The sequence below is a fragment of the Ostrinia furnacalis genome, unplaced genomic scaffold, assembly GCF_004193835.3.
Source record: "Ostrinia furnacalis isolate ACB-3 unplaced genomic scaffold, ASM419383v2 OfSCF1132, whole genome shotgun sequence".
Taxonomy (NCBI): domain Eukaryota; kingdom Metazoa; phylum Arthropoda; class Insecta; order Lepidoptera; family Crambidae; genus Ostrinia; species Ostrinia furnacalis.
Window position 1 is genome coordinate 1,147,326 of NW_021131371.1, and position 27,444 is coordinate 1,174,769.

Consider the following 27,444-nt stretch of genomic DNA (forward strand, 5'->3'; position numbering starts at 1 on the left):
GCTTGCAAGCAAACAAAAATGGTATTTGGGATTGAACTTCTATTATTTCATCTGAAAGAACTGTAATAGAAAACTTCATATTATCGTGTTTTGAAAAACTCATCTACAAAAAATATTTTACGAACATTGCACAATGCACATTATTAAAAGCAGAATAACGAAGTTCTGTTTTCATTTGTCGAACATCAAACTTCCAATGTTGTGTTTCGAATCCATACCTGATAAAATTAAACAAGGTAAAAGTGGGACTAAACAAAAGCAACTTCAGGGTAAACAGGTAAAACTCGGATAAAACGGCTTAGATGCACCTCCTGCAACCCCAGTGTTGGTACGAAACTTTTTTAATTTCCCCAGGCTGTTTCCTGGGGTTGCCGTTCTTTGACAGTAAATTATGGCGTGACTTTTTCATTTGTATTTTGTTTTAATAAATGTTGGGATGCTTGAGTTTGGGCATTCTATGATGTTATCGGTAACAATAGCGGTTAATTTTCTTATGTTATGACTAACCTTTTTAATTCGGAAAATTTTTGATAGAGGTACAGAAGTATCCAATTACTAAGTTTATGATGGATGGATTGAGTATTGAGTTTTAACGCTCAGTTAAAAAGCATTCATTTGTGTTCCATTTATAACTTAGGATTCCGCCTTTCGTCTTTTTTCTGTGTAGGTAGAAAGTGGTAGAGAATACGTTTACGGGTTACGAAAAAAAGAACATGGTATCCACGTTTTCCATCACTGATTAGTATCTGGAAATTGAATTAGCTGACGATCTACAACATCTGACAGATGGTAAATATCTTGGCCATTGCATTGTAAAGGCTTCTGTATTATCACGGCATACGGTGTAATATCGCATAGAACTAGGATGGTTGTCGATATTGCAATACTTTTTGTAATATGCTGCCAAGAAAAGGCACTTCCAAACTTGAATATGGGTCGGTACAATAGCCTGTTAAACACGAAGGAAGGCTGAAAGCAAGTCGTTTAAGTAAGGCTGTATTGAGATTCCTTCACCTCTTTGTAAACTATCAGGTTTATTTTCAGTCGTTGTGTACCTAAGTACTATAAGTCTATTGCATTACTCAGTTGATGCCGGTGTTTTTAGTTACTTCAAATATCAGCAAGACGTCAGATTTCTCTGCTCTGACACGTCATAATATTATTATGTCAAAAACACCCCTCCCGTGCCGCTCCCATACCTCAGGCACGGACTGAGTTAATCGCTAGAACTATAGTATTTAAGTACCTACACAACGACTGAAAATAAACCTGATAGTATACAAAGAGGCGACGGAATCTCAATATACCTTTAAGTATGTTCGTTTTTCGTGGGCATATTATTTTTGATAATACACCTTTTCACTCTGCCCGAAATTATGTCAATAAAGACGACTATTCTTATTCCAGTATTCAAAAGATACAGGGCTGTATGCGTGAATATTTTTGAAGTATTATTAGTATTATTGATACTTAAACGCCATTATAAATACCTACTCAAATACAAACCAATTCAAGCAGATACTCTCATTTAAAGCTACTACCTAAATTATGTAAATGTACCCACAAAGTGTGATACTGTCGCACGCTTACTTGCACCTTGATTGTAACTTAGGCTGAACTGTCAAGTCACTCTCCGCAATGTCACAATGGCTTGTAACGATGTAAGTTAACAGATGTGCATGTGGATTGAGTGATCCTTGCTTCAATCTTAACAAAAATCGAGGAAGTTTTACTTAAAATATGTTAAAACATTGCGATGAAGTTTAAAAATTTGTTAAACCTAAGATAAAAATGTTATGGCCAATAAATAGGAGCACTCATACCGCACGCTTTAAGAAAACGTCAACATGTTTATTTCAGAAAATAAAGCCTTTCCACTTCTTTTTATAGTATTGAAAAATTGTTAAGAATATGTTAAAACTATTAACAAATTCAGAAATTCCTTGCACGTCCCGTTCCAAAGTTATGACGATTATTTAGGATCACTCACACCGCACACGGGCCGTATGAGTGCTCTTCAAAATAATGACTTTTTATTAATAAATACGTTTTATTTCTGTTGGGAAATGAGTGCAAACTGACGAGCGAATTTGTTAAAGAATAAGTGTGACAAAACTTAAAAGCTGAAGGAAGAAATTAACCTTTATTCTTTCCTCCAATATGCCGTGTGAGTGATCCTTACTTTTACCTCTATCTGCTCATATGTAGTTCGTAGGCAGACTGAGATAGTATCTAAAATTGTTAATTGTTTTTAACAATTATTTGGCATATATTTTGCTTTTATTAAGGTCATAATTTAAGAAATATCAGGCTTAGATGATTCCTAAAGGAAAATGTTGATTAGGGTACATATGATTTTTTATTTTGTGAGACTGTTCCGATTCGTCAGACGTGACAATGCAAAACCAATGCAATCTAATATGTAGTAGGTTTAGGGGCCTCCGCTAAAACTCGCGGGGGGCGTCCGTCGCCGCGGTCGGCAGTAGCGCGAGTTTTAGTGGTTTACCCCTACATCTTGAATGATAGAAATAAAGAAACATTACAATTGTTTATAGGATTGAATTCAAATTTGACTTGTAATATGAATTGAGAAAGATACTCACGGTTTTATTTAAATAAATTACAAATTTCTCAACAAAACTTTTTTTTTTTGGTTGGACTATAAAATACGATAAAATAATATTATTAAATCTCACATGTAAACTTCTGATGAATCGAAACAGTCTCTCAAAATAAAAAATCATACGTACCCTAATCAACATTTTCCTTTAGGAATCATCTAAGCCTGATATTTCTTAAATTATGACCTTAATAAAAGCAAAATATATGCCAAATAATTGTTAAAAACAATTAACAATTTTAGATACTATCTCAGTCTGCCTACGAACTACATATGAGCAGATAGAGGTAAAAGTAAGGATCACTCACACGGCATATTGGAGGAAAGAATAAAGGTTAATTTCTTCCTTCAGCTTTTAAGTTTTGTCACACTTATTCTTTAACAAATTCGCTCGTCAGTTTGCACACATTTCCCAACAGAAATAAAACGTATTTATTAATAAAAAGTCATTATTTTGAAGAGCACTCATACGGCCCGTGTGCGGTGTGAGTGATCCTAAATAATCGTCATAACTTTGGAACGGGACGTGCAAGGAATTTCTGAATTTGTTAATAGTTTTAACATATTCTTAACAATTTTTCAATACTATAAAAAGAAGTGGAAAGGCTTTATTTTCTGAAATAAACATGTTGACGTTTTCTTACAGCGTGCGGTATGAGTGCTCCTATTTATTGGCCATAACATTTTTATCTTAGGTTTAACAAATTTTTAAACTTCATCGCAATGTTTTAACATATTTTAAGTAAAACTTCCTCGATTTTTGTTAAGATTGAAGCAAGGATCACTCAATCCACATGCACATGTTAACAGTTGAGTGACTTGCCTCGTTATGACTCGGCAGCTGCTCAATGAGTCGGGAACTACGACTCATGTTGCTACAATAGACTATTTGACATCATTCCCTAATAATTTGAAATCTCAACTTTTTTAAAAGACACTTCATTCTGGTCTTAAAAACTTAATTTTAAATTACCTGTAAATTAAGATTTTAATTGAGTAATTGAAAAAAGTAGTTAGAGTTGCTAAAATAGTGACGTCACTTGCTTGTATTGCCATACAAAATCTACGGGAGTCTCGTTTTGACTGTTTTGTTTTGTGTGGTAACAACACGTACTATATTATTCAACATTACGCATGTAGAGTTGATTACAACGTGACCAATGTTAGACTTAACAGATAAAAAACTGGGTGTAACCTTTACACAGAAGATTATTGGGAGTTTAATTTAATGAAATGTGTAAATGAAAAAAAAAACGTATAAAATGAGTAAATTATTTATTCAGATGGTACTTAACAATCATTAAGGCAGTAAACGTGATTCAAGATGTAATGTAGAGTCGACAGTACTTGAAGTTCAGATAAAAAAAATGTTTATAAAATAGCAAATAGTACAACTTCACAGAAACTTGATGTGCTTTCGTCTTTACATTTTCACTTATAGTTGTTGCAATTCACGAAGGCGAGTGAGCTCTACATGTGTGGTGGCTCGCTACTGTTAGTTTTTAAAAAGTTTTAATAGACATTACACTATTGTTATGTGCATGTACACGTACACACACAAGTAAAGCTCACTCGCTTTCGCGAGTTGCAAGAACTATACCTAACTTAAAACTAGGGATGGGGCTGGTAAAATCTTAAGAACTCTTATAAAAATGCTGGTATAAAATCAAATAACTTTCAAAAATCCTCATACCTACCAAAATATTATGCAAATATAAAAATATGTACTATGTATACAGATATGTACTTTTTTTAAATTTCATGTTTTTCTCAATTACTGATTTACAATCAAGTATGCTTAAGTACTATGAAAATGCGTTTCGCCTTTATTGACCTTTTCATGAAAACCTTCATATTTGTTAGCTTAAAAACGTATGGTAATTAGGTTTATTTTTTAGACCAACCCCACTGTAAAATAAATCTACTAATAAAATCGTCATTATCTAAAAATCGTCCATTTGAACACAAAACGTTAAATCCCATTCGTTGCCCCAGGTAATTTCCTGATTCCTGAACAACTGGCCCAGAAAATGAGGGTACGTGTATTGGAGGTAATATCATAACGAATGTAATGAAAAGATAGAAAGAAAATGTCTTTTCCCAATGGAATGTATTGATAAATTGGTTGTACAGTACATTTTTCGCTTTTGGTAGCCATTCCGTATTGCGGAATGGCTACCAAGGCGACAATCATTTATTATTATTATTTTCTTACCTCATTTAAAAATGTAACGAGCAACTAGACATTGGTTATTTTTAAACATAACTGATTATTGTCAAAAAGGCAATCAATCTTATAACAGGTCTTAGAAATATAACTTGATGCTTACAGAAATAACACTGTTATAATTATTTAGTAAACATATTTACAATAATTAACGTAACAAAATAAGTACATTCCAAAGTACATAAAAATAAAGGCTAAATGCTCGTTTTCACCATCAATCCCTAATTTTTAAGTGACCATGAGTTAAGTGAAAATTCCTGTAATGTGTTACCATAGGGGTAACTTGAAAATTGTGGATTGATGGTGAAAACGGGCATAAATCTATTATGGAGTTCATAAGATAGGGACACCGATATGGGCAATTTTATTTGCAGTAAGTACTATCATAAAATACGGTACTATTTATTTGTACTGCACTTACATTCAATTTCACACTGACTAGTTCACTGGTTATCGTAAATAGCTACTCGAACTTATCTGGTTCGTGATAATGCGATGGTCATACAATTTTATTTTATACTTTTGCGTATAAAATATTGTTGCTTTTTTATTACGTTCGTGTATTACTAATTATTCGATTGGTACCGACCCTATAACATTTTATTGTCTACTTTTTGCTAAAAAATATTAACCAAGAATATTTTATTATGCCCTTCTTGTACTAATTTTATTCGATTGGCACCGATTTCCTAATTTAAAGGAAGCCCAAGATTTAGGCCTGTGATTGCATGTTGAGTTTCAATAATTGGACAAATTACAGGCCTAAATTCGTCTTTGAGTGTATTTATATTTGATACGTATAAAATTAAGGTCACTGTACTAAACCAAAATAAATTGACTGATTTGCTACTAAAGGTCTATGTACACCATGTTTTTTAAATGCACCGAAGAAGTGCATTTGTTACAGACGACAAATCGTGCTGTGGGATAATTTAATTTTATTTTGATTTATGAGCTCAAAGCCCGCTGCCATCACATTCTCAACTATTTCTTAACTTAAACCTAACAAGTTATTAACATCATTCCTTCCCATCAGAGAGTTTAATCGATTCTGGTTGTTGTTCCACCTCTTCTTCCTTGATCAAAGAGCCGTGTTTCCAGCCTGGAGGGTACCCGTACTGTCTGACGTCATCCCACCACTGCTGCTTGCCGTCCGCCCAGATGCAGTACACCACGTTTGTGCCGACGAGCACTGCGAAACACACCCAGAAGGCCCCTCGCCATTCTGATAGGGTAGACTGAAAAAAACAATTAAATAGTTAAATGATTTTTTTTATCTTAGGGCCCTCGCCCACGGTGACTTTTTGTAGCGATGCAGTCGCGCTGCTGTAGCGCGTTAGTAGCGCGTTAGCATCACTTCTGTAGTGCGTTGCAAATGCGACTAACGCGCGTTAGTAGCAATTCTGTCGCGAGTTTCGTAAACTTCGCCGTGGGCGAGGGCCCTTAGAGCGACCAAAAATGGACACACTTCTTCTTCAAGATTTGTTTAAAAAGTAAAGTAATGACTAATGTTAGGCCCCAACTACACTTGTGTTCCTTGAAAGAGGTAGGCTAGTTAGGTACGCTACGCTAGGTACGTTAGGTACGTTATTAATTATGAGTGTAATAGATTCTACGTCCTACCGATCCTAACTGACGTCACCCCGTCGCGTGAACGCTGCGTTACAATCAGTATGAATGATGTTGCTCTACCTATTAACACCGAGAATTTTCGTTCTTTTTTTATAATGAGAGCAAAAATGTGTGATTTTTTTATTCATCATCATCATCATCATTTCAGCCACAGGACGTCCACTGCTGAACATAGGCCTCCCCCAATGCTTTCCATGTTGATCGATTGGTAGATATTTAGTATTGGTATTTTTTATTCATTCAATATTAATTATTCATCTCATCTCAGAGCTGAATAGCTGACACCTGATGAAGAAAAACGTAGCGTCCGGTTTCTTTAGGCTGATTTACACGTGGTAAGAAAGTAGTTAAGTGTCTAGTTAATTCATGCCCGTTTACACCATCAATCCCTATTTTTAAGTGACTCCTATGGTAACACATAATATGATTTTTTTATAGGGTTCACTTAAAAATTAGGTATTGATAGTGAAAACGGCCATTATCACCTAAAATTAAGTTAAACTTTTGTTACCTAAATACCTAACTACTTATTACGTGTAAATCAGCGCCTTTACACTTTCTAGAAAAGCGCACGCCCGTCACACGTGTGATAGAAATTGGAGGAGTCACGGACTTGACTAACCGAACTAATAACGTAACCAGGCTTAAGGGGTGCTCGCCTTAATTCGAGCAGAGCTTTCCAGAACTTCGAGCTCACGTCGGTCTTATAAACAGATTAGTTCTCATGGAAATATTGTAATTAACTTTTTAAATATTAAACAGAAGAGTACAGTGTGTGGTTAAGTAGAATCGGTTGTGGACGAAAGATAACATCGTCTATCGCATATTTTTCAATTCAACTCATTACCGTCGAAATAAATTTTAAAAGGGATTAGTTTGAGGAAAATAATATGCCCTCATTTATTCTTTATGAATTGAATTTTTCCTATTAAAATGTGTAGTGTACGAGTAATACCTTGCGTTTTCGTTGCCATGTAGGTACTACATTCAAACTCAGCAGCACATCAAATTGGATATTTTTATTGCTCACTTGTCTCTTATCACTACGTATCCATCAGTGTTGAACTTAAAGTGCTGTCGTCGGTAATTATACGTACCTAAATAATTTAAAAACCTCGCTCTATTATTTTAAAAACTGAAACATAAAGGTTAACTTACATTTGGCGTCATCAACCCTATTAGATAAGGTGTGGCCATCCCCGCGAATGTAGAGGTCGTGTTAACCAATGAGGTCAAACTTCCTGCATAGTTGGGAGCAAGGTCCAGGGCGTTTACCTGCAAGATAGAAATCCCCATTGACGTAAATACTCATTCATTCGTGTAAGGAAAACAAACAGTAAAACTTACGACAATAGAGAATTTATAATAATAAAAATTAGAATGATAGCAAAACAATTTTCAATAGGATTTTACTCGTAGATAAAAAAGAAAATGTAATCCACTACTATATCACTACCATAGTTTGTGGTTAAATAATTAGATTATAAATTCAGCAAGACAGGACCCGGCGTTTTGCTTTACATTCAAAACTTTTGCGAATGTCCCACTAAGTAGTTCCACCTTATTCCACAGAATAATAAGGTAGGTATACCTACTTCGTTTCCAACAATGTAAACTTTTTTTCATCCATGTTTGACTTTTTTACATCCCATGTTTGTTTTTGTTTAATAAGTTAATTGATTTATTTTCCTTCCTTTTTAATGGTCTCACCTTCATTCCACTGTAGAAGCCTCCCATCAGAGCCATGGAAAGAATGAAGTAGGCCATAGCAGCTGTTCTGTCACATCCCGCGTACGAAGCGAGAATGATGCATATTGCAGGACCAGTAGCCGCTGTAGAGAAAATTGAGATACTGATTCAATATCGGTTAAGTTTAAACTATGGAGAGTCCAAACATGGGAAAACTTAAAAATATCTTTATCTTTCATTTTCTATTCTTAGCCGGAATGTAAATACATACTTTAATACATAGGTATTATCCGCTGATTTAAGAGCAATAAATTATATAGATAGTGCACTTATCTCTGATACCAATTTTGTATCTAGAAGTAACATTTTGTAAATGCAGTAATCATGCAAGAGATATCATAATTGTTATTACGTACTCAGTACTATTTGTTTCTTGAATACTATACAATTTTATCATTTAGATCAATTAGTCTCAACTGCAGGAAAACGACCCTCTTTTATTTACCAGACGCAAAAGGGAGGATTATTATAATGCTTAGTATATTTTGTAACTAGTACTTTTACCAAGAATACGGAACTATTCCAGCTGGGTAGCCAGGATCTACAGCTTGACCGCCAATAAAACCCAACCAGAGAAGGTCAAGTTTGTCCCGGGGAAAGTTAAACTGTCATTGGACCCGCTAAAAAGTTAATCAGAATATCATAGGAGGAGTTTAAAGTTAAGGTACATACCAATGGTAGTGTGAATGATTCTTCCAGTCTTGATGGTGTGCCAGCCCTTCTTGATGCAATGGTCACAGATCAACCCGAATAGGAAGGAGCAGATCCACATGGCGACATAGGGCATGGAAGTGAGGATGCCGGTGGTGGCTATGTCGAACTTGAGCACGTCGTGCGAGTACTTGGGAAGGTCGGTCACCATGGTGTAGTAGCCCCAGTCGTGGCCGACCTGGAAGAAAAAAAATATAAGCTTATTAAATGACTACTATTCTCCTTTTGTGAGCATTTGTAACACGATGACTCAAACATTATAAATCATCACAAAAACGAGGGCAAACTTATTTAATTATGTTTAAGTTGGCCTTACATTTATGTCCAAGAGACCCATCTACACCTTGGTGTATTGGATCCAAGAGCAATTATAGGTTCCTTCCCAAGTTGTGGCGTCGTCATAAGATGGGGCGCTTATCATCAAATCGTTTGGTTGCAGATGTGCCTATTCGTACGTCTTATTCAAGCCACTTCAACTGATCCAGGATTTAGACTTCCATCGCTACTAAAACGCAAAATGAGGTGCCTGGTCTTTCAAACCTGATATTTACTAGAACATTCATTGTTATCATTAATCATAGCTGAAACCATAACCAGCTAAGTCCATTATTTAACGCCTGCTTATGCAAATTTTTAGTAGGAATATTGTTTGTTATTGTTTACAGTTTCACTAGGTGATAAAATATTCTCAGAACGTCTATAACTTAATTATGTTTTATTGTTTTGTTTACGGCGATTTGCGAGAAACATTATTATATTTTTACCGACACTTGAAGGTCGACAGCATAGCTCAGTATCAGCGGTCAGAATGGTTGCATAATGTATCGGTGACCGCATGAACAACGGGTGATGGATTAGTTCCCCCATTATTATTGTATTTTGTTCGAACAAAAGATAATGTTTAAACACTTTAAATAATTGCACTGCGTTCATAGGCAGGTCGTCAGGACATCTATTTGAATAAATGTGAAACGTAAACGTAATAAGTTATTTCTCGGTGTTTGTATTTTTTGTAACTTTTGTAATTTATTGTGCACCATGTCAAAGTAACCACGAAATCAATCAGCGCCCTTGACTTGTATGTATGTTGTACACCTCATAATAATAACTCACTCATTCATTATTTAAATTATCATCATATTTGCAAAACTATTATTCAGGCAAAGTATTGTTACGACTTATGGTAATAAACGCAAAAGGTAGACAAAACGCCAATGCCAATAATATAAAGAATTCAAAGTTTCATGGAGAAAACTCACAGACAAATAAAATGCTAAACTAAATGACGATGGTGGCGATAAAAATAAATACTGAGTATTAAACGACTTTTGCTGTCTTTCCAGATCTTGTACTACACAAAAAGGATTATTTAAACATTTTATGCAAGTCCCAGGCTCAGAATAAAGACCTTTAAAGGTAAGAGCAACTTATGCAACCTTTTTTAAACAAACTAAAATAAATGGCATGGTCCAAACCGTTGAACTGACGATTCAATCATTTATAAAAATTAAGACCTTAATATAGATGCATCTAATCATGTCTAAGCAAAGCTAAAAAATCTTTTCACTGAAAAAGTTAGTAATAGATTCAAATACTGGCTTTATTTTTTAATGGAATAAACGAGAAGTTAATATTAATACTGATTCCAACAAGAAACTATAACAACTTACTTATTAATATTTCCGCTTGAAGCTTGTGCAGGTTCAGATCTGTGTACAAAGCTACTCATCTAATCCATTGAATTCGTGATCAAAGTCTTCATGATTCATTTATTATTCACACCGGGTCCGCTATTTTAGACTTCTACGGGCTCATTTACTTTACTTTGGCGTTCCACTTTGAAACTTTTATTTGATTGCTCTTTGTTTTATTATCAAGGGATGAATCTTTTAAAATGCAGTTCAAAGCACATAACTTTTATGGAACACTCTACCTTTCTTCTGATTAATTTCGTTGCAATATGCAGGACATTATAACATTCCCCCATGACAAACTTGACCTTCAATGGATGGGTTTTTATTGGCGGTCAAGCTGTGGATAGGTACTGGCTACACAGGAGTTGCAGCGGTAGGAACGAGAGGTGGGAATAGTCCCGTACACCATACCATCATCCATACTGAACGATATTTTATCTAGAGCCTTCCCAAATATCCGCTGGAATTTTCCTTTAACATTTTCGCCTATTGCCCTAAAATACTCCAAGTAATAGCATTGGCGCCAAGCCAAGAGCAAGGACCAATCTGATGCTTTCTGATAGATCTAAGTCGGAAGCCATTTGCTGGTAAACATAATAAAAGTACATGTTATTCTAGTCACGGTTTCAGGAAATATCTATTTTTAGAATGCATACATAATGGAACAATACTTGAAATGTAAACAGACTGTTGCGAGATAATTTTATATTGAACATAATTTAATCTGATGAGCTCAGAAAGTAGGTGCTCAAGAGTACGCCTTGACAATGGATTGCTCAAGACATACCTAAACTTGATTAAAATTTATTTTTTGCACTTTATAGAAATGCGAGCGAACTTTGATTATAACATAACAAAAAGAAAATCAAACCCATACCTATCATTTGTGGTGTCTCTACCAGTAAGTACGATTTATAAAGAGCTCTATGTGGGTACGATATAATAGGTAAAAAAAACTTGTGTGAAATGGCCCTTAGGTAGTGAACATGCATTTATTTCCATAAAAATTAACCAAAGTCACTTGCTTTAGTTAAGATTAATGACACGCACATGAATTGAGCATCCAGATTCCAGACAACATTTATTATTATTACACATGATGTTGCAAAATAAGATGTTACAGTACTTATTTAGCTCAATACGAATAATATGCAACCTGTCCTAAATATTGTTCAGGTTTATGCTCAAGTTTAGTTTTCTTCACAGTTTTTCCCTTATGCTTCAACCACACCAACGCGTGCAGATCGCCATCACCGGTGCGATATAAGGCCAATGGTGCGAAATAAGGCGCAATCATAGGGAAATGACAGTTCATGCGACCTGTCATTTCCCTATGATCGCGCCGGCTATGGCGATCAACACGCGTTGGTGTGGTTAAAGCTTTAATTGAAAAATAGTTTATTTAACTTACCGCAGCACAAACTAAGGCCCAGGCGGGCGCTGATCGAAGGATGGCCTTCCACGGCACAGGGTCTTTGGCAGACTTGTTCTCAGATGTAGTCACGTGGGTGTTCAGATAGCTCAGCTCCTTCTTCGAAATGTAGGGGTGGGTGTTGGGCGTGCTGTAGCACAGAAGACTCTAGAATAATAATGTAGTTATAGTTTGAATGTTTATAGTTTCAAAACTTGAATCTTAAGCATTTGAACGCCAGCAGAAAAAAAGGACGCAATATTTGACCACTACCATAGTGACTTATAAAGCTTCAACCACACCAACGCGTGCAGATCGCCATCGCCGGCGCGATCATAGGCCAATGACAGGTCGCGTGAAGGTTCGGCCAAACCAACGCGATCAACCGCGATCAGCCGGCGTGCAGCGATGGTGACCAGACCTAAATGCATTGATCGCCATCGCGGCACGCCGGCTGATCGCGTTGGTTTGGCCGAACCTCGACACATGACAGTCCGCGCGACCTGTCATTGGTCTATGATCGCGCTGTGATCGTGCAGGCGATGGCGATCTGCACGCGTTGGTGTGGTTGAAGCTTTAGTTATGCCCCTACTCTTTAGCTAAAGAATGGAGGTCAGAAGTGTAAAATAAATTTCTTAGTCAGGCCTAAAAGTTTCATAAATTGACTAATTTTCCCAGTGCTACGTGAGTTTTAACATACTCGTAATATACGACCCTTTTCACACTAGCTATTATTTAGGCACTGTTGCGGCGAGACAGTTTGGTTGTTTGTAAATAAATCGCCGCGTGTACTCGCCATGTGGACGCCACGACCTCGCCTTGCCGAGAAAGGAAAACAATTTTGCATGGTAGAGTAAGTACGTATGTTCAATTATTGTTCATGGATAAAATGATTGGATTTTACAATTTCCTAATTAATACGCTTTGAAGCGTAGTTTCGTCAACTCTGAGAGGCATTTTTAGAAGGTTTATAAACTGCTAAAATTGGGTTAAAAAGTGTACATTTTTAAATAACTTACCCATAATGTGAACCAGAAAAGACCAAACCCTCCGAAGAAGTAGAACACATAAGCCCAGTCTCTGCCTTCGTCCAGCAGCACTCCAGACATGTATGAACCGAAAATGTTTCCTATCTGTGCTCCCCCGAACACCAAGGCACCTTGGAACCCTCTTTCGTGAGGGGGCACCCATCTCGCCAGCATTATCATGAGTGCTGGCATCGTTGGTCCCTGAAGATAGTTAAATTAAGTTAATCATGGAGGTTTTATCTAGTCAGGTATAAGTAGTTGTAACAAATCAGGAAGGCGAGTGGGCTCTACCTACATGTGTGGTGGCTCGCTACTGTTCGTTTTTAAAAAGTTTTGATAGACATTACACTAACGTTATGTGCATGTAAACGTACACACACAAGTAAAGCTCACTCGCCTTCGTGAGTTGCAAGAACTATACTTGAACACAATAGGCTCAGAATTTTTTAAATCATAGACGTTTTTTTCTAAATATACAACTACAGCTAGAAGATGTGCTAATAAAACTGTGTCGAAGCGCAAACGTGTGCCAATTAACTAAAATAACTTCAAATCACGTTACTAAATAAAAATATCGCGTGAATAGTAACAACATTTTACTGATCTCATACATACATCTTATAGATGTGAGTATTAGGTTGGCGAACTTTTTTTTTTTTTAATTCTAACGCTGCGTCCGATTACCAATTTTAAAGTGGTTGATAGATCTTGCAAAGGAGCTATTAAGGCTTGTTAATAACAAATTACATTTTAAATTACAAAAGAACTTTCACAATACTCACCTCACCCATTCCTTGAAGCACTCGAAGAATAAACAGCCACGTAGCGCCTCCAGCTCTGATCACGACTGGAGTCAAGAAGGTAAACAAGGCTGTGCTTAGTAACCCTAATCCTAAGGTCCATTTTCCTCCAAACTTCTCAGCCAAGTAACCACCGAGGACTTGTGTTGACGCATACCCGTAGTAGAAGCCACTGAGGATAAGGCCTTGCGTTTTTTCGTCCCATTCGAACATTGCATACTGGAACAAATAGAATAAATTACCATTTGGATGTTATTTGTGTTTGATGTGAAGCTCAAACATTTTAGTAACTTTATGATTCTGTGATATTATTGAAAATTGTATCCTACTTTTTTATCCAGGGGGGTGAATCGGGTATCATGCGAGTACCAACGCACTTTACCGCAGCATTAAAATTGGCAAACCTACTGAATCTATGAGGTAGAATGAGACTGCACGTTGTAGGTGGATACAGCAGTAGGCTCTTTAGGTAGCGGTAGGAGCTAACTGAATTGCACTTTATTTTGTAGTCGAAAGACTCGATATTTATATTAACATATTTTTGGAGTGATCCTTCAATTATTGTAACTATTAGGTGTTCTATGATTACTTACTGGATTCGTAGCAACTTTCTTTGCATGCAGCTCATTGGGGCAAGTGTCAGGCTCAGTATAGTTGAGAGGCTGGCCTGTTGTGTTCTTCGGTACGTGGATCACCATCTGGGTGATTGCCAGGTTCAGACATACTCGCATGGTGTAAGCATTGCACACTCCTAGTAGGCCCATCACTCCGAGTACGTAACGCTGGGGTATCACGCAACCTGGGAAAAGAGGTTTTGTTTATTATCCTTCTTATAATATCTACTCGTAGAGCAGAGGTAATTTGGCTAAGGTGCCTTCAGTAGAATCTAAGTGACTTCTTTTTGGATTCGAGCTGGAAAATAAGAGGCACATTATTGCACATCGTCCCCGAAGATTGCACATTAATATGCTAGTTTCAGCCAAAATATTAAAATACAATATTACGATTATTTGAACGTGTATCAGCACACGAGTATAATATTTGCCTAAAACCTAAATCCCTTGTTATTTACTACCTGCCTATCTAGGCTATTTTACAGAATCTGGAAAAGCTTAGAACTAACCAATTTATCACAACCCAGGACTCTGGAAGCTTTGTGTTACCACAGACATATAGAACAATATCCCTGACTACACAATATTAACGATTAGTTTGTAGGTTGAGATAGCTAAGGTTTTTACTATAGAACGAAGCTGAATCTCGATTCAATATCAATCATAATTCGGTTCAGTGATTGGTCTAAATACTCGTATTGAAATTCAGACTATGATAAGCTACAAATTGCTGGAAATTGAATCGAAGTTCGAGCTTCGTTTTGTGATACGTAACTGCATGTCTTCTAATATAATATTGCTCATCCTCATGTTCCAGATCATGTTGCCAGTGTACTTTATGAAATGTCAAGGTGTTAATTGGTTAAAATAAGTGCTATTTAATTTTAGCAACAAAAATATACTGATATGCTATCCAGATTTTTATGCAATAATAAGTATGCTCGAATAGAAAACATTATTCGTCGTCTGCCTCTTTTGTTAGCACTTTAACGAAGTTTGTGTCTTAAAATAAACACCCGTTAAACAATAAGCTGACTACGAGGACACGGAACCGGTTGTGTGCGCAAGCGCCGCCTTATCCAATACTTATGCTCTTTGACTTTTTAGACTGCGTTTGTACTGGTTGTGATACGCATATTATGCAAACAATCAAACTTTTTAAGAGAGACAAAAAGCTTCTTAAAAACTAAGTTTACTTACAGTAATTTGTATGTAGATTACAATAGGTACTGTAGTGGCTCGATGGACTTCGTGAGTGCTTCGTTTTGTTGATACAATTAATAATATTTGATAATAAGGGGTAAAATGTGGAATATTATTATTTACAATACATATTTACGAATTCGAGTCGTGAAAATGCATCATGCACGTGTAAAATCGAGAGCGAGAGCAAAAGAAAAACAATAGAATATCGAAATTTATCGTGTAGAAAATAATGGAATTTTCTGGGTGGCCAGTGTCGCGCGTGACAAAGGAGCAACATCTACGCCTTGGTATTAAACTTCTTTTCAGTAAAAAAATAATTTTATTGTAATGCAGGCAGCAGGAGACATTAATTTACGAGTTTAACTCGACACTGGCAAGAGGCATAGCATAGCCTTAAAAAAATTACGACTTAACATCGATATTAGATCAAGACATCCTACATCAAAATTTCAGTTTAGCAAAAATTATAAGTAGGTACCTAACGAAGTGTCACATCTTGACCGACAGTATAAACTGACACAATCATGGTACCACAGAAGATAGGTATTAACTTTTCTTTAAAGCTGTTAACAATGTATTACGACTGGCATTTTATTTTTTCGTCCCTTTTTACAAGCTTTTTATTACTTTCACATGTCTGGTGTCTGTCGTCAAATCTTGCAACTTAAAATTGACCCACTTCCCGGTTTCCTATTGAGCTGAAATTTTGCATACATGTGTAAGTCCGATGACAATGCAATATTATGGTACCATTGAGCTGGTCTGATGATGGAGTCGGGAGGTGGCCATAGGAACTCCTAAACAAAACGGCGGAAACTCATCGAGTTTGGGTTCGTTGGATTTGTCTTTTCGAGCACTTTAGTGTTATTTCTTTTGTGCACTTGCGTATGCATGTGTCAAATTACCATATGCGATGATCTCACAATGTCTTGAAAAACATGTGACTGCTAATGAAAAAATATTGTTTTGTTTTTGTATTTTATTTCTTAATTGTGAACATACTGCTTCTTAGCAGTATGTTCACAATCTTTCGGCTAATCACGAGTCAGATTGTAATCTAACGGTTTTACAATATTACTGTGACATATCTATTATTTAGTAAAGACCCATGCCTCAATAATGCGGTACTAAGTTTAATCAGACGTTCAACTCGAAATATTAATATGAATAAACATAAGATATTGGTACAGAACCAGTTGCCTACGCAATATGCCTATACCAGTCCTTTAATCTAACAAGCCCTTTACTTTAGAACTTTGCATCAGCATCTTGTGTAATATCAATTAAAATACGTGTAGAGACGATTATGTTTTATTTAAATTAGTGTAAAAATACTAATCACAGAAAATCTGGTATCAATTTGCATCAAAGTTAATTGATACTTAACGTTATCTACTAATCCTAAAAGATCCGTGTTTTAGTTAGATTATTACTAATATAACATTGTCAATGGACTTGACATATTATTTTTGTTGATTAGATTTTGTAAAACGAGTGTAGTGTTCTTTAATTAGGACATAGCACGCAGCAACTACCACTGCATTGCAGGTTTGCAAGACGCCTAATGCCTTCGTATTCTAGAATAAGTAAACGGTTAACATAAGCAGTAAGTACAATAATTATAAGAGATAAAAATACATTTAAATCTAAATAAAGAAAATAAGGATGAATCTTGAACAGGATAATATGTATTCAAATTCATTGTACAGCACTTTAATTTTGTAGTAACAAAATTACCTAAACCATCTCACTGAATGTCCACAGCTACAGGAACTGACTTGAATATTTTATAGAAATAAGATCTCAGATTGACTCAGTATTTCTAAGACGTCCTTTGTGTAAGCCTTGTACTGTTTATGCGGGCCAGACGATAGCAATTTCGTTTTCACTATGATTTTCCTTGTTTATCATGAATTAATAAACGATTTAAGATGTATGTCAAAATAACCAGTTCATTAACATATTTTACGAAAATAATACATATAATTTGTAGGTAAGTATTTCCGCAAGATATCCGCACATGTCACTTCATCTGTTTTTATAATATTTAGCTTTGTTTTAATAAACCAGTATTAACTCATTTTCACCCATATTTTCTCTATCCCGTCTGAGCTAAAACTTTTACCATGCACATGCACGATGAAATAAACTACCAGATAACTGTAACTTACACATCTAAGTTACAGTTATCTGGAAGTTCATTTTATTTCTAAAGGTTAGTTAAACTTCCCGCCAACTTCGCGGCTCCAGTGCAGACTAAATGTAATATTTGAACGCAAAGTTCTGAAACTTTGTCGTGACGTCATGAATTGTAGTAAGTTTCAGGATTACTCTGGCGGGGTAATTACTCGTACTTACCAAGTTGCATCTCTTGTAATGGGTATGAAAGTGCTCAACCGCTTTTTATCATAATTTGACTTTTAAAAATTTACAGAACTTTAATGTATACTAGCGGCCGCCCGCGACTTCGTACGCGTGGATCCCGTTTTACCCCCTTCATCTATCTTACGCGGTTTATATTTTTTCATACAAATGTTTTTTCCCGCTAACTCCCGTTCCCGTTAGAATTTCGCAATATCCAGTTGTAACTAAGCTTTAAGTTTACTAAGGTACCTGCATGCCAAATTTCAAGCGTCTAACTTAAGCGGTTTAGATTTTTCATACAAAAGGATTTTCCCGGTAATTCCTGTTCCCGTGGGAATTTTGCAATATCCTGTTGTAACTAAGCTTTAAGTTTACTAAGGTACCTGCATGCCAAATTTTAAGCGTCTAACTTAATTAAGCGGTTTAGATTTTTTCATACAGATGTTTTTTCTCGCTAATTCCCGTTCCCGTAGGAATTTTGCAATATCCTGTTAAAACTAAGCTTTAAGTTTATTAAGGTACCTGCTTGCCAAATTTCAAGCGTCTAACTTAAGCGGTTTAGATTTTTCATACAAAAGGATTTTCCCGCTAATGCCCGTTCCCGTGGGAATTCCTAAGTATCCTATAACCTGCCCAGGAGTATGAAGAATAATTGTACGAAGTTTCGTTAAAATCCGTCGAGTAGTTTTTGTTTCTATAAGGAACATACAGACAGACAGACAGACAGACAGACAGACAGACAAAAATTTTACTGATTGCATTTTTGGCATCAGTATCGATCACTAATCACCCCCTGATAGTTATTTTGAAAATATATTTCATGTACAGAATTGGCCTTTCTACAGATTTATTATAAGTATAGATTTTAGGTTGGACAACTGAATTTTATTTTGTTACGCTAGCGTGTAATATTTTGTTATGATAAACAAAGAAGAAGAAATTGCAGGCATGCTTATTAGGTGCCTATATTAAAACAGCCATTGAAGAGCAACAAAAATTTGCACATTCAAACAGGTATATTTTTACACTATTTTCAATCTAAATACACTCGGCATCAAATAAATCGCACCTCCCGCGACAAGTACTTATCAAACGTATGCATCCCCACTTCCCACCAACATTGGTACCATTTGAAAGCCTAGTTCTAAACTTCATTTCATTAAAGGAAAGCTTTTTACCCCAAAAATGTGTCTTTACAAGGATCCAGAGTCACTTCTTCAAAAAATAGGTAGTTACGGTATAGCCATTTTTTATGACTATACAACTGTTAAGTTGGGATTAATCGCTATCCATCTGTTAAAGAGGACACGTGAGATCTTTATTTGGTTTTATAACCATAAAAATTGGTCTAATTGATCCCAGAGGTGAGCCCAAAGTGAGGTCTATTTTCACGTCACATTTATGGTATATGTTAATCATTTATTTAGAAATGAAATGTATTTTTCTTTAAGGATATTTATTGGGCTTTCAAATGACACCAATATTGTTGTGGTACCATAATTGTGTCAGAAGAAAATCTTTAAAGTTCGCGTCGCGGAAGGTGCGGTTTATTTGATGTTGAGTGTACATTTGTTGTTCTGAAGGTTGTTCTGAAAGACTTAGCAAAATATTTGAATCCAAACATTTTTATCAGGCAAATAGCATTAACTCTACATCTAAAATAATCATTTACAGTTGAGTGCGATAACTTATTTATTTAATATGTATTTGAAAATATCTCGTACCAAGTTAGCAACAAAATTATCTTGTCACTCACGATAGAGCCCTATTCATAGAACATATCAACAAGTTCCAACATTCCGACTCGATTATTCTAATCTCTTCATTTCGCAAACGCGACAGGTTTAACACACATTTCGCAGTCAACAACCTTTTGGGGTCAACGACCCTACCTTATAGCGACTGTGTCATAGGAATTGCACTATTATAAGCGTTAAGTTAACGACAATGAGAAAGTCTTGTGTGGGAAGTGAACAGGCCCGCTTTGTATTCGATCGCTCGCTGCGGAAAATTATATGAGATTTACACGGTGGAAGTAGCTATTTGAGTGTGTCTCGGCTTGTCACTTAGTAAAAAAAACTTACGTAATAATCATAGTTTTCATTCCAGTAATAGGCAAGTTAAAAACCAGCCAGTAATTAAAAAAAAACAAAGTAACTCTATGCGGAAAATAATAGAGATAGATTAATACGGAATGGTTGAAAAAATTGTACCTGCATTGTAGGTGAAACCCAATGTCACCACAGGTTTGTGATCTCGTTTGTTCTAACCCTTAATGTGGGACAAAATTAGTAACAGTATATGGATATAAGAGAAATATTTGCTATACAACACTTTCCTATACAAAGTATAGTGGATCATCGTCAAACAAATTAATCAAAACAAAACAACTGAAAAACGAGTACATAGCCCTATAGCTCTCAGCAAGTTACATAGAGCAAAAGCGTCAGCAACAATTTATTGTCACGCCAACTGCCACTTAGCGGGAATGCGATACGTCTAATCAAATTAATTGAATCGTATGCATCCACCTAATTAAATTACTTGCATTTCAATATTACGATAAGCGTGCTTCATCAATTAAAATACGGCAATGTATTTACTTAGTCATATTTGTTTGTGAAAAGCAAAATAATTTCACATTTTAAATGATAATTAAAGAGATTTATGAATAAATAGTTGTATCTACTTGTTTATTCGTTTTTCGTTTCACTTGAGACTTCTTAAACAAGGTTTACGCTATCTCTTTCTTATCGTGTCAAACTTCATGAGCCTCCATAGTCACATCACATGACTCTAATCAACTGGTGGCATGTGCTCTTATACAAATTGATTTAAGCCCGCAATGGACATACAAAGAGAAAAATCACTTTATTTCGTCCCAAAAGGCAAATCACTTGCAATACTAAGTGCGAAGTCTAACGCTTAACTTTTGAACTATAGGCGTGTTTGTTTGACCACACTATCATATCAGTAAAATGCATAGGTATTATTATTTGTTAAAGTAAAATGTTTAATGATCAAAAACTATAACCCCAACCTTGATACACATTGTTGCCGCGTTTTACTGCACACAGAAGCTAAAAATAAAACTTCATTGTAATTGTATATCGGCTTTGATAGCGGCAAGAACCTTGATGTTTGTAACAAGGTCTCCGGGTCAATATGGATGAGTGATGACGATACTCATTACAATATACCTACCTCGTACCATGATCGCTACAATGTTACCAAACAAACGTTAATCTCTTAACAGACTAGACTAGTTTTGTTTTGACGACCGATTGGTAAAGTGGTTTGAGTACTTTTTGGGCTGCAACGATATCAGCTGTTGTTGTGAATTTGAACTCCATTGAGGTTCCAATTTACTGAATGTTATGATCATATTATACATATTATTATACGAAAATAAGACGGTTATGGTGTAAAAGTTTAATATTTAGGCTGAGTGGCACCATCTAACTTAAACAGTAACCGGTGTTTTTTGTATGGAGTTTGATAGATTTTTAAAGTTTGTTAAAGTTAAAGTAAGATGGTGCAACTCAACCTTAGTAATGTAGTCTACACACCAAATCCCCCGACACCAAGAGCTACTAGGCAGTCAGTGGGCTTAGTATACATAGATTTATAGAATTCTTAAGTATGAGAGTAGTTAGTTAATCGTCACACTATAAGCCCTTAAGGGCTATTTATTTACAAATAATAATCCAGGATGTCAAGTATTCTTCAATAATATACTGCCAATTCTGACAATACTGCCTCGCTAACCGGTCAAATTGATATTCATATTACAATGCAATATGCAATTGAATATACAATAGCGCTTTCGTTTTGCATACTTTATCATAACTTGATAAAATGTGAGGTGTTTGCGAAGAATGCCAAGCAAACATTGTATAATAGGAGCTGTAATTCATTTCAATATTTATATGCTACTTAAACTGTTACTTACTGCATTGCGGTTGGCACAAATATTTGCTATCACGAGACTTTAGTATTTTTGATACGAGTACTAATATTAGAAAGTAAATGTAAATAATTAGCTCAATTTTATTATTGCAATGATATTTATCGTACGAGTGGGTTCATCACAATAATTCAGTGGCGAGGTTCGAACCCGCGTTTCTCGGATCACGAGTCAGTTCGACGGACAGTTTAGGGTTGGGCTACGAATGATAATTCGCAAAAAATAATAAACCTTACAAAATTATGGACCACATTATCTCGTGAAACCCTATGTGGTCGCATTAGACCGCGGTAATTTTGATTTCTATTGTGTCTCGATTCGCTGATATTTGAAGGGCTACATAATGAAGGGTTTTAAAAACTTACATGATCGTAGTGTCTTTGTAAGGGCGTTGTCTGGTCTTCTTTGGACTTGCGTCTTCTGGCCGAGTAGTTTGTGCGCCTGCTCTGGTCCTTCGTGCTCTTCCATTTTCTTATATTACACACTAACTGTAAAAGAAAAATAAACCCTATTAAATACGGGATTAGGTCCATTTCTGTTATGTAACTAAAGTTACATGAAGCGATGGAATGGTTAGCTGAAAGACACGATAATAATTATTTTAGTTTATTTTCCATATTCAACGGCCTTAGGAAAAAAACTGTGTAAACAATATTATTAAAACATATCCGGTGATAATATTGTTAAAACCAGTACACACTTGAATATTTTATAATCAATCATAGGGTTATTGATGTCTAACATCAAATAAGTTCATGTCTGATAAAGGTAGCTATCTTACAATGTGCGTGCTGATAGATTATTTTATTGATAGACCGGCGTCTGTCTAGAATGTAGACTTAGCTTTATCTTATCGCTGCTCGGTTTAGATCTGTCAAAATAAGTATAACACTTTATAAAAAAAAAAGTTCAGGAAATGTGATTGTTATAAAAATACATTTTACAGTTTCTACGCCGCAACGGCTGAGACTTTTTTTATGTAGTAATCTAAATAAATCAATGAAAGTGATACGGGAAGTGCTACTAATTATAGTAGAGAGCGTTTGTATTTTTATTCAGACTCGTGGAATAATGTTCTTATTTTTAAACGGTTGAGGAATCTTTACCTCATGTACGAGTAAATTGTTTATTTTTATTGTTGACCAGCTTTCCGCCCGCGACTTCGCCCGTGTGTTGCTTTTGTGGGTTGCGGCTGTTTTTTGGGTTAAACTATTTTTTGAATTTTTCTCGCCGTAAAACCCATCCTTGGACTTCAACGAACATTTAAAAAATAGAATTAGTAAAATTGGGCCAGGCGTTGTTGAGTTATGCGATTCATTTTTATATTATAGATAACTAACTGAAGAATGTATGAATATATTGTATCTTCAATGTTTTGGAAATAATAATTTGGTATCTATTAGTATACACATAATTTCCTACTGGACACCAATTGGTGCACATTCCTGTCCTCAGACCTGCTATGCCAAGCCGCCGGCGCCAGCCTAAATTAGGTCATACACAGGCGCCTGCACAGCATAAACTGCAGACTGCTTACACATAGTTTCTACATAAAGCCTACTTTAAGAAGGCCAAGTGTTTGGCCTGAGCTATAGATTAAATTATCATTTCATCTCTAAACTTCAACTTATTTTTTTATTTTATTTTTGACGACACCGTCACCCATTATTATACATCTTCTAATTTATATTACAGGGTGAGCCAACTAGCAACGCTTGATTGCTTGAAAACGGTTAGAGGTAGAGACGCGTGGGTGATGGGAAACTATGCATAATTATATGAATTTTTGGTCACTAAGGAATGCTTCAAGAAACAATGACGTGCTTTTTGACGTGCTTTTTGGGTAAATATAAATATTAATAGTTGTGTATTTTTTTTTAAGTTCCAAGCATGGCCGTAGCTAGGGGGGGGGCATTGTGGGGCAATGCCCTACCTTGAAACCACAATGCCCTACCTTAAAAATATCTAAAACTAAGATAAATTATTATAATTAAATTGTTTGTTCATAGTTTGAGAAAAAAAATGTAGCGATAGGTATCTAAGTTTGCAACAAAATTTATAATGTGATGGTAAGACTCTTGTATTGGTTCAAACTAAAGCCGATGAAACGGAACGCACCAATGACAAATGTCATGATGACATTTTGCTGAATAAAAACAAAACGTCAAAACAAAAACAACCTCAAATGGATATTGTTTATATTTTATTGAATTTCAGGTGTTTTATCAGTGAATGCAAAAAAAAGTGTTACATTCTTTGTTCTGTGTATAGATGGCATTCGAAGCGCTTAATGATATTTTTGGTCGTTTCTATTTACTCGTATCACCCCACCCAATAATTAATTATTACCTCACTCTCACTCAGACGTGGATCTCTACATCCAAATCTGGAAGTTCAACCATCTTATTCACTTGTTCTTCATCATTGAGGATTTAATAGTTCTTAGATCCATGCTCATGCACTGTCACAGTAATTATTTGTCTACGAATAACTATTCACATGATGGTGATATACATGGTGATTGATTTAGGAGCCCGTGTTTCGACGGCAGATCAATTATGATAATTTTTTTACTTCCGCCCTACCTGTAACTAATGCTGCCCTACCTCAAATTCGACCCTAGCTACGGCCCTGGTTCCAAGTACTTATTTAATGTAAGCCCGAAAGACAGTATCATTGTATTGAGAATAGCAAGTTCCAGAAAAAAAATCACATGGTCAATGTAAATTTATGCGAAGCTTATTGAACTAAGTGGTCTGCAGAATGAATATAGCCTGACTCACATTTTAACGTCTGTTTTATCTGTATTATATTGTATTACCATATTTTATATTTCAATCATGCAATGAGGACATAATAAGTAGTTTGTTGACTCAACATCGATTTGCGAGAGTAAGGTCGCAGAATAATACTAATGTACTCGTAACATTTTATGAAATGTATTTATGACTTCCTGCAAGATGTTTTTATTAATTAGAAAGGCTTAAGAAAATTAAATATGACTACGACAAGACTTATTCGGCTCATCAGGGTACATATTTTACCTCTTATATTTTGTCTTCAGTAATTATGACTTGACGTCCATATTGACTCATAGTAAATTTAACTCTACAATGGTCCTAGGCACGATGACACCATCATCATATGACTTTGTATGAGCTATTACCACTCTACTATGCTTAATATCACTATGTATGACCACAGGCTGACCTTATTATTGAATTTTGAGCACTTTGAGAACAGCTATAACAAAATTAAAATAAACAACAGCTGTAAAGGTAAAAAAGCCGAATATTGTTTGTTATGTTCCCATATTATTATCCTATTAAATTACTTATGCTTATTTAGATATGTATTGTTGATTACGATCTGGGTAGTTATATGGGAAACAACCTTTTTTATTTTATTTTTCCGACTGGTAAATCCATTGCACTGTAAAATGTGATCTTAAGAATCGCGATTATAAATCAAGCCTCATACGAAGAATACCTTTGGGAGACCTCCCTTATTGTTTTGTCTACAGTGTGTAAGGGCAATATAAAGATAATGTCAGTCGGTTAGTGAGGTATGAAGAATGAGGTCAGACATTTTATTATTTTAATTAATGTTTTAACGAGCTTATACGATAAGCCGTCGACAAGATGTTCCTTTAGTATAGAATTAGAATGATTGGAACATGAAAAACAACATAAATTCTTCACTCTATGAAAGTGGTTGACTTGAGACGAAAATTTTAGGGAGCATGCTCCCTATTGTCTTTTATTCCTGTTATTGCAATAACTTCAATATTGTGATGAATGATCGAAAACAAGTATTACCAAGAAAATTGATTTTAATTGGCCCACTCATTAAAAGGTTAATTTATTTACGTGACATTCCCGAACGTAAACGCGCAAACTATCAAATGGGAAAAAGTAGGTGTAACTTGCTTATGGTGACAGCAAAGGCGAAGAATCAGCTGATTCTATGATCTAAGGCCGATCCATACATTATGGTTGAATCGATAGAGACTTCATAATTAAAGTAGGCCAACCCTGAAAGTTTGGCACTTATTGACTCTTTATTATTATGTGTAGCAATATTTTTTCGAAAGGAATCTGCAAATCAATCGTGTCATCCAAGTTTTGAGTAGACTTCCTGATTTTAGAATCTTGTCAGTGTCTCCTTGTTATACGTGACATTAACGCCCGTATTCACATACAATACGAGTACTATGAGGTCTCACAGAGCGCGTGCACGCACATGGTGATACACGAACCAATCACAGTGCTCTATTCAACGCTGTACGTTCGATTTGCTGCTTCACTAATGCAAGCATCGTTTGTTAATACGGGCGTAAGCAACGAGTAGCCTTCTTGACACTTTACTCAGATATGGTGAACGAGGCCCCGTGACAACTGACTTATATTTTCATTTACTTTAATGTTGACCCCTCTCAAAAGTTGTTTGTGTTTATGAGGTCATTCACCCCGTAAACATAAAGTCAACGCCCCGTAGAGCCCTTAGATTCGAGGGTACCGTAGCTAAGCCTTTAACCTCGATAAGTACTTGGAACTTAAGTCGGTTAATTAAAATTTTCAAGGAAAATCGAGAACAATTCTCGTAAAATTACCCTGAAATAATTGTATTGTAAAAGGAAGTCTTTTAAAAAAGTCTCTTCACAAAAATTTGTAAGTACCTGGTTTGTTAGTACCATAATATGTAGAGTCAGCGCAAATAAATAAAATAAAATATATTTAGAGCTGTTTGTTAACATCATACATATAAGAAGTATCAATTTCTACAATCCAACGTGTTTGAATAAACTAATATTTTACCACAAATTAAGAACCATTACTCAAAATGTGTTATTATGCTGAACGAGACACAGTCTAATTCAATTAAATATACTTCAGTTCATTGTTACTACAAAAAAAAAACACATTTTTTAAGGGAATGGACCTTGGATATTATTCAAATTAATTCAAAGAATAATTTTATTCGTTGAATGTTAATTACTCACATAAATTGTAAACAAAAATAACTCTACATACACTCTACTCGTAACATTGTATCAAGCACTTAATACCGCAGGGCGATATCAAATAGCAATACATTTATTTACACACGTGGACCTTATTTAATTATTTTTAACATAATAATTTATTTACCTTCAGTGAAAAAACTTAATAATCCAATCACAAATGTCACTTATTTCAAATCACTATTCTACATAATTTTAGCACTCGCACTTTTTATGACAAAAAAAAAATATCGTGTGTCAATTTATCAGCGATTCGCGGTGCGCGCGCGTCTGCGGCGAACGTATAGCGAATATTGTCATACGTCTAAGCAGCGCCCACGCACGCCAAATCCATGAGGCGGGCGGCCTTGGGAATGTTCGGTTTACCCATATGTAGGCAATAGTTGTAGTAGGCGCCG

The 27,444-nt window shown here is 35.5% G+C and overlaps 1 protein-coding gene across 1 annotated transcript; it reads right to left on the minus strand.

The window, feature by feature from the left end:
* Positions 1-3,878: 3,878 nt before the first annotated feature.
* On the minus strand, positions 3,879-27,347 carry LOC114351404 (putative inorganic phosphate cotransporter). The gene is made up of 10 exons (XM_028302615.1): positions 27,174-27,347; positions 22,389-22,511; positions 14,466-14,671; positions 13,855-14,091; positions 13,064-13,273; positions 12,045-12,212; positions 8,901-9,117; positions 8,190-8,311; positions 7,638-7,754; positions 3,879-6,085 (listed from the first exon to the last, which is right to left on the minus strand). Exons 2-10 carry the CDS (start codon positions 22,489-22,491, stop codon positions 5,867-5,869), a joined length of 1,599 nt encoding a protein of 532 aa, XP_028158416.1. The 5' UTR covers positions 22,492-22,511; positions 27,174-27,347; the 3' UTR covers positions 3,879-5,866.
* Positions 27,348-27,444: the final 97 nt, after the last annotated feature.

Excerpts from the sequence above, each read along its gene's own strand:
- LOC114351404 (XM_028302615.1), bottom strand. The coding sequence starts at position 22,491 with ATGGAAGAGCACGAAGGACCAGAGCAGGCGCACAAACTACTCGGCCAG. Across the intron at positions 7,755-8,189 it reads GCTTCTACAGTGGAATGAAG|GTAAACGCCCTGGACCTTGC; the intron begins GTGAGACCATTA and ends TCTATCTTGCAG. Across the intron at positions 6,086-7,637 it reads TAGGGTTGATGACGCCAAAT|TCTACCCTATCAGAATGGCG; the intron begins GTAAGTTAACCT and ends TGTTTTTTTCAG.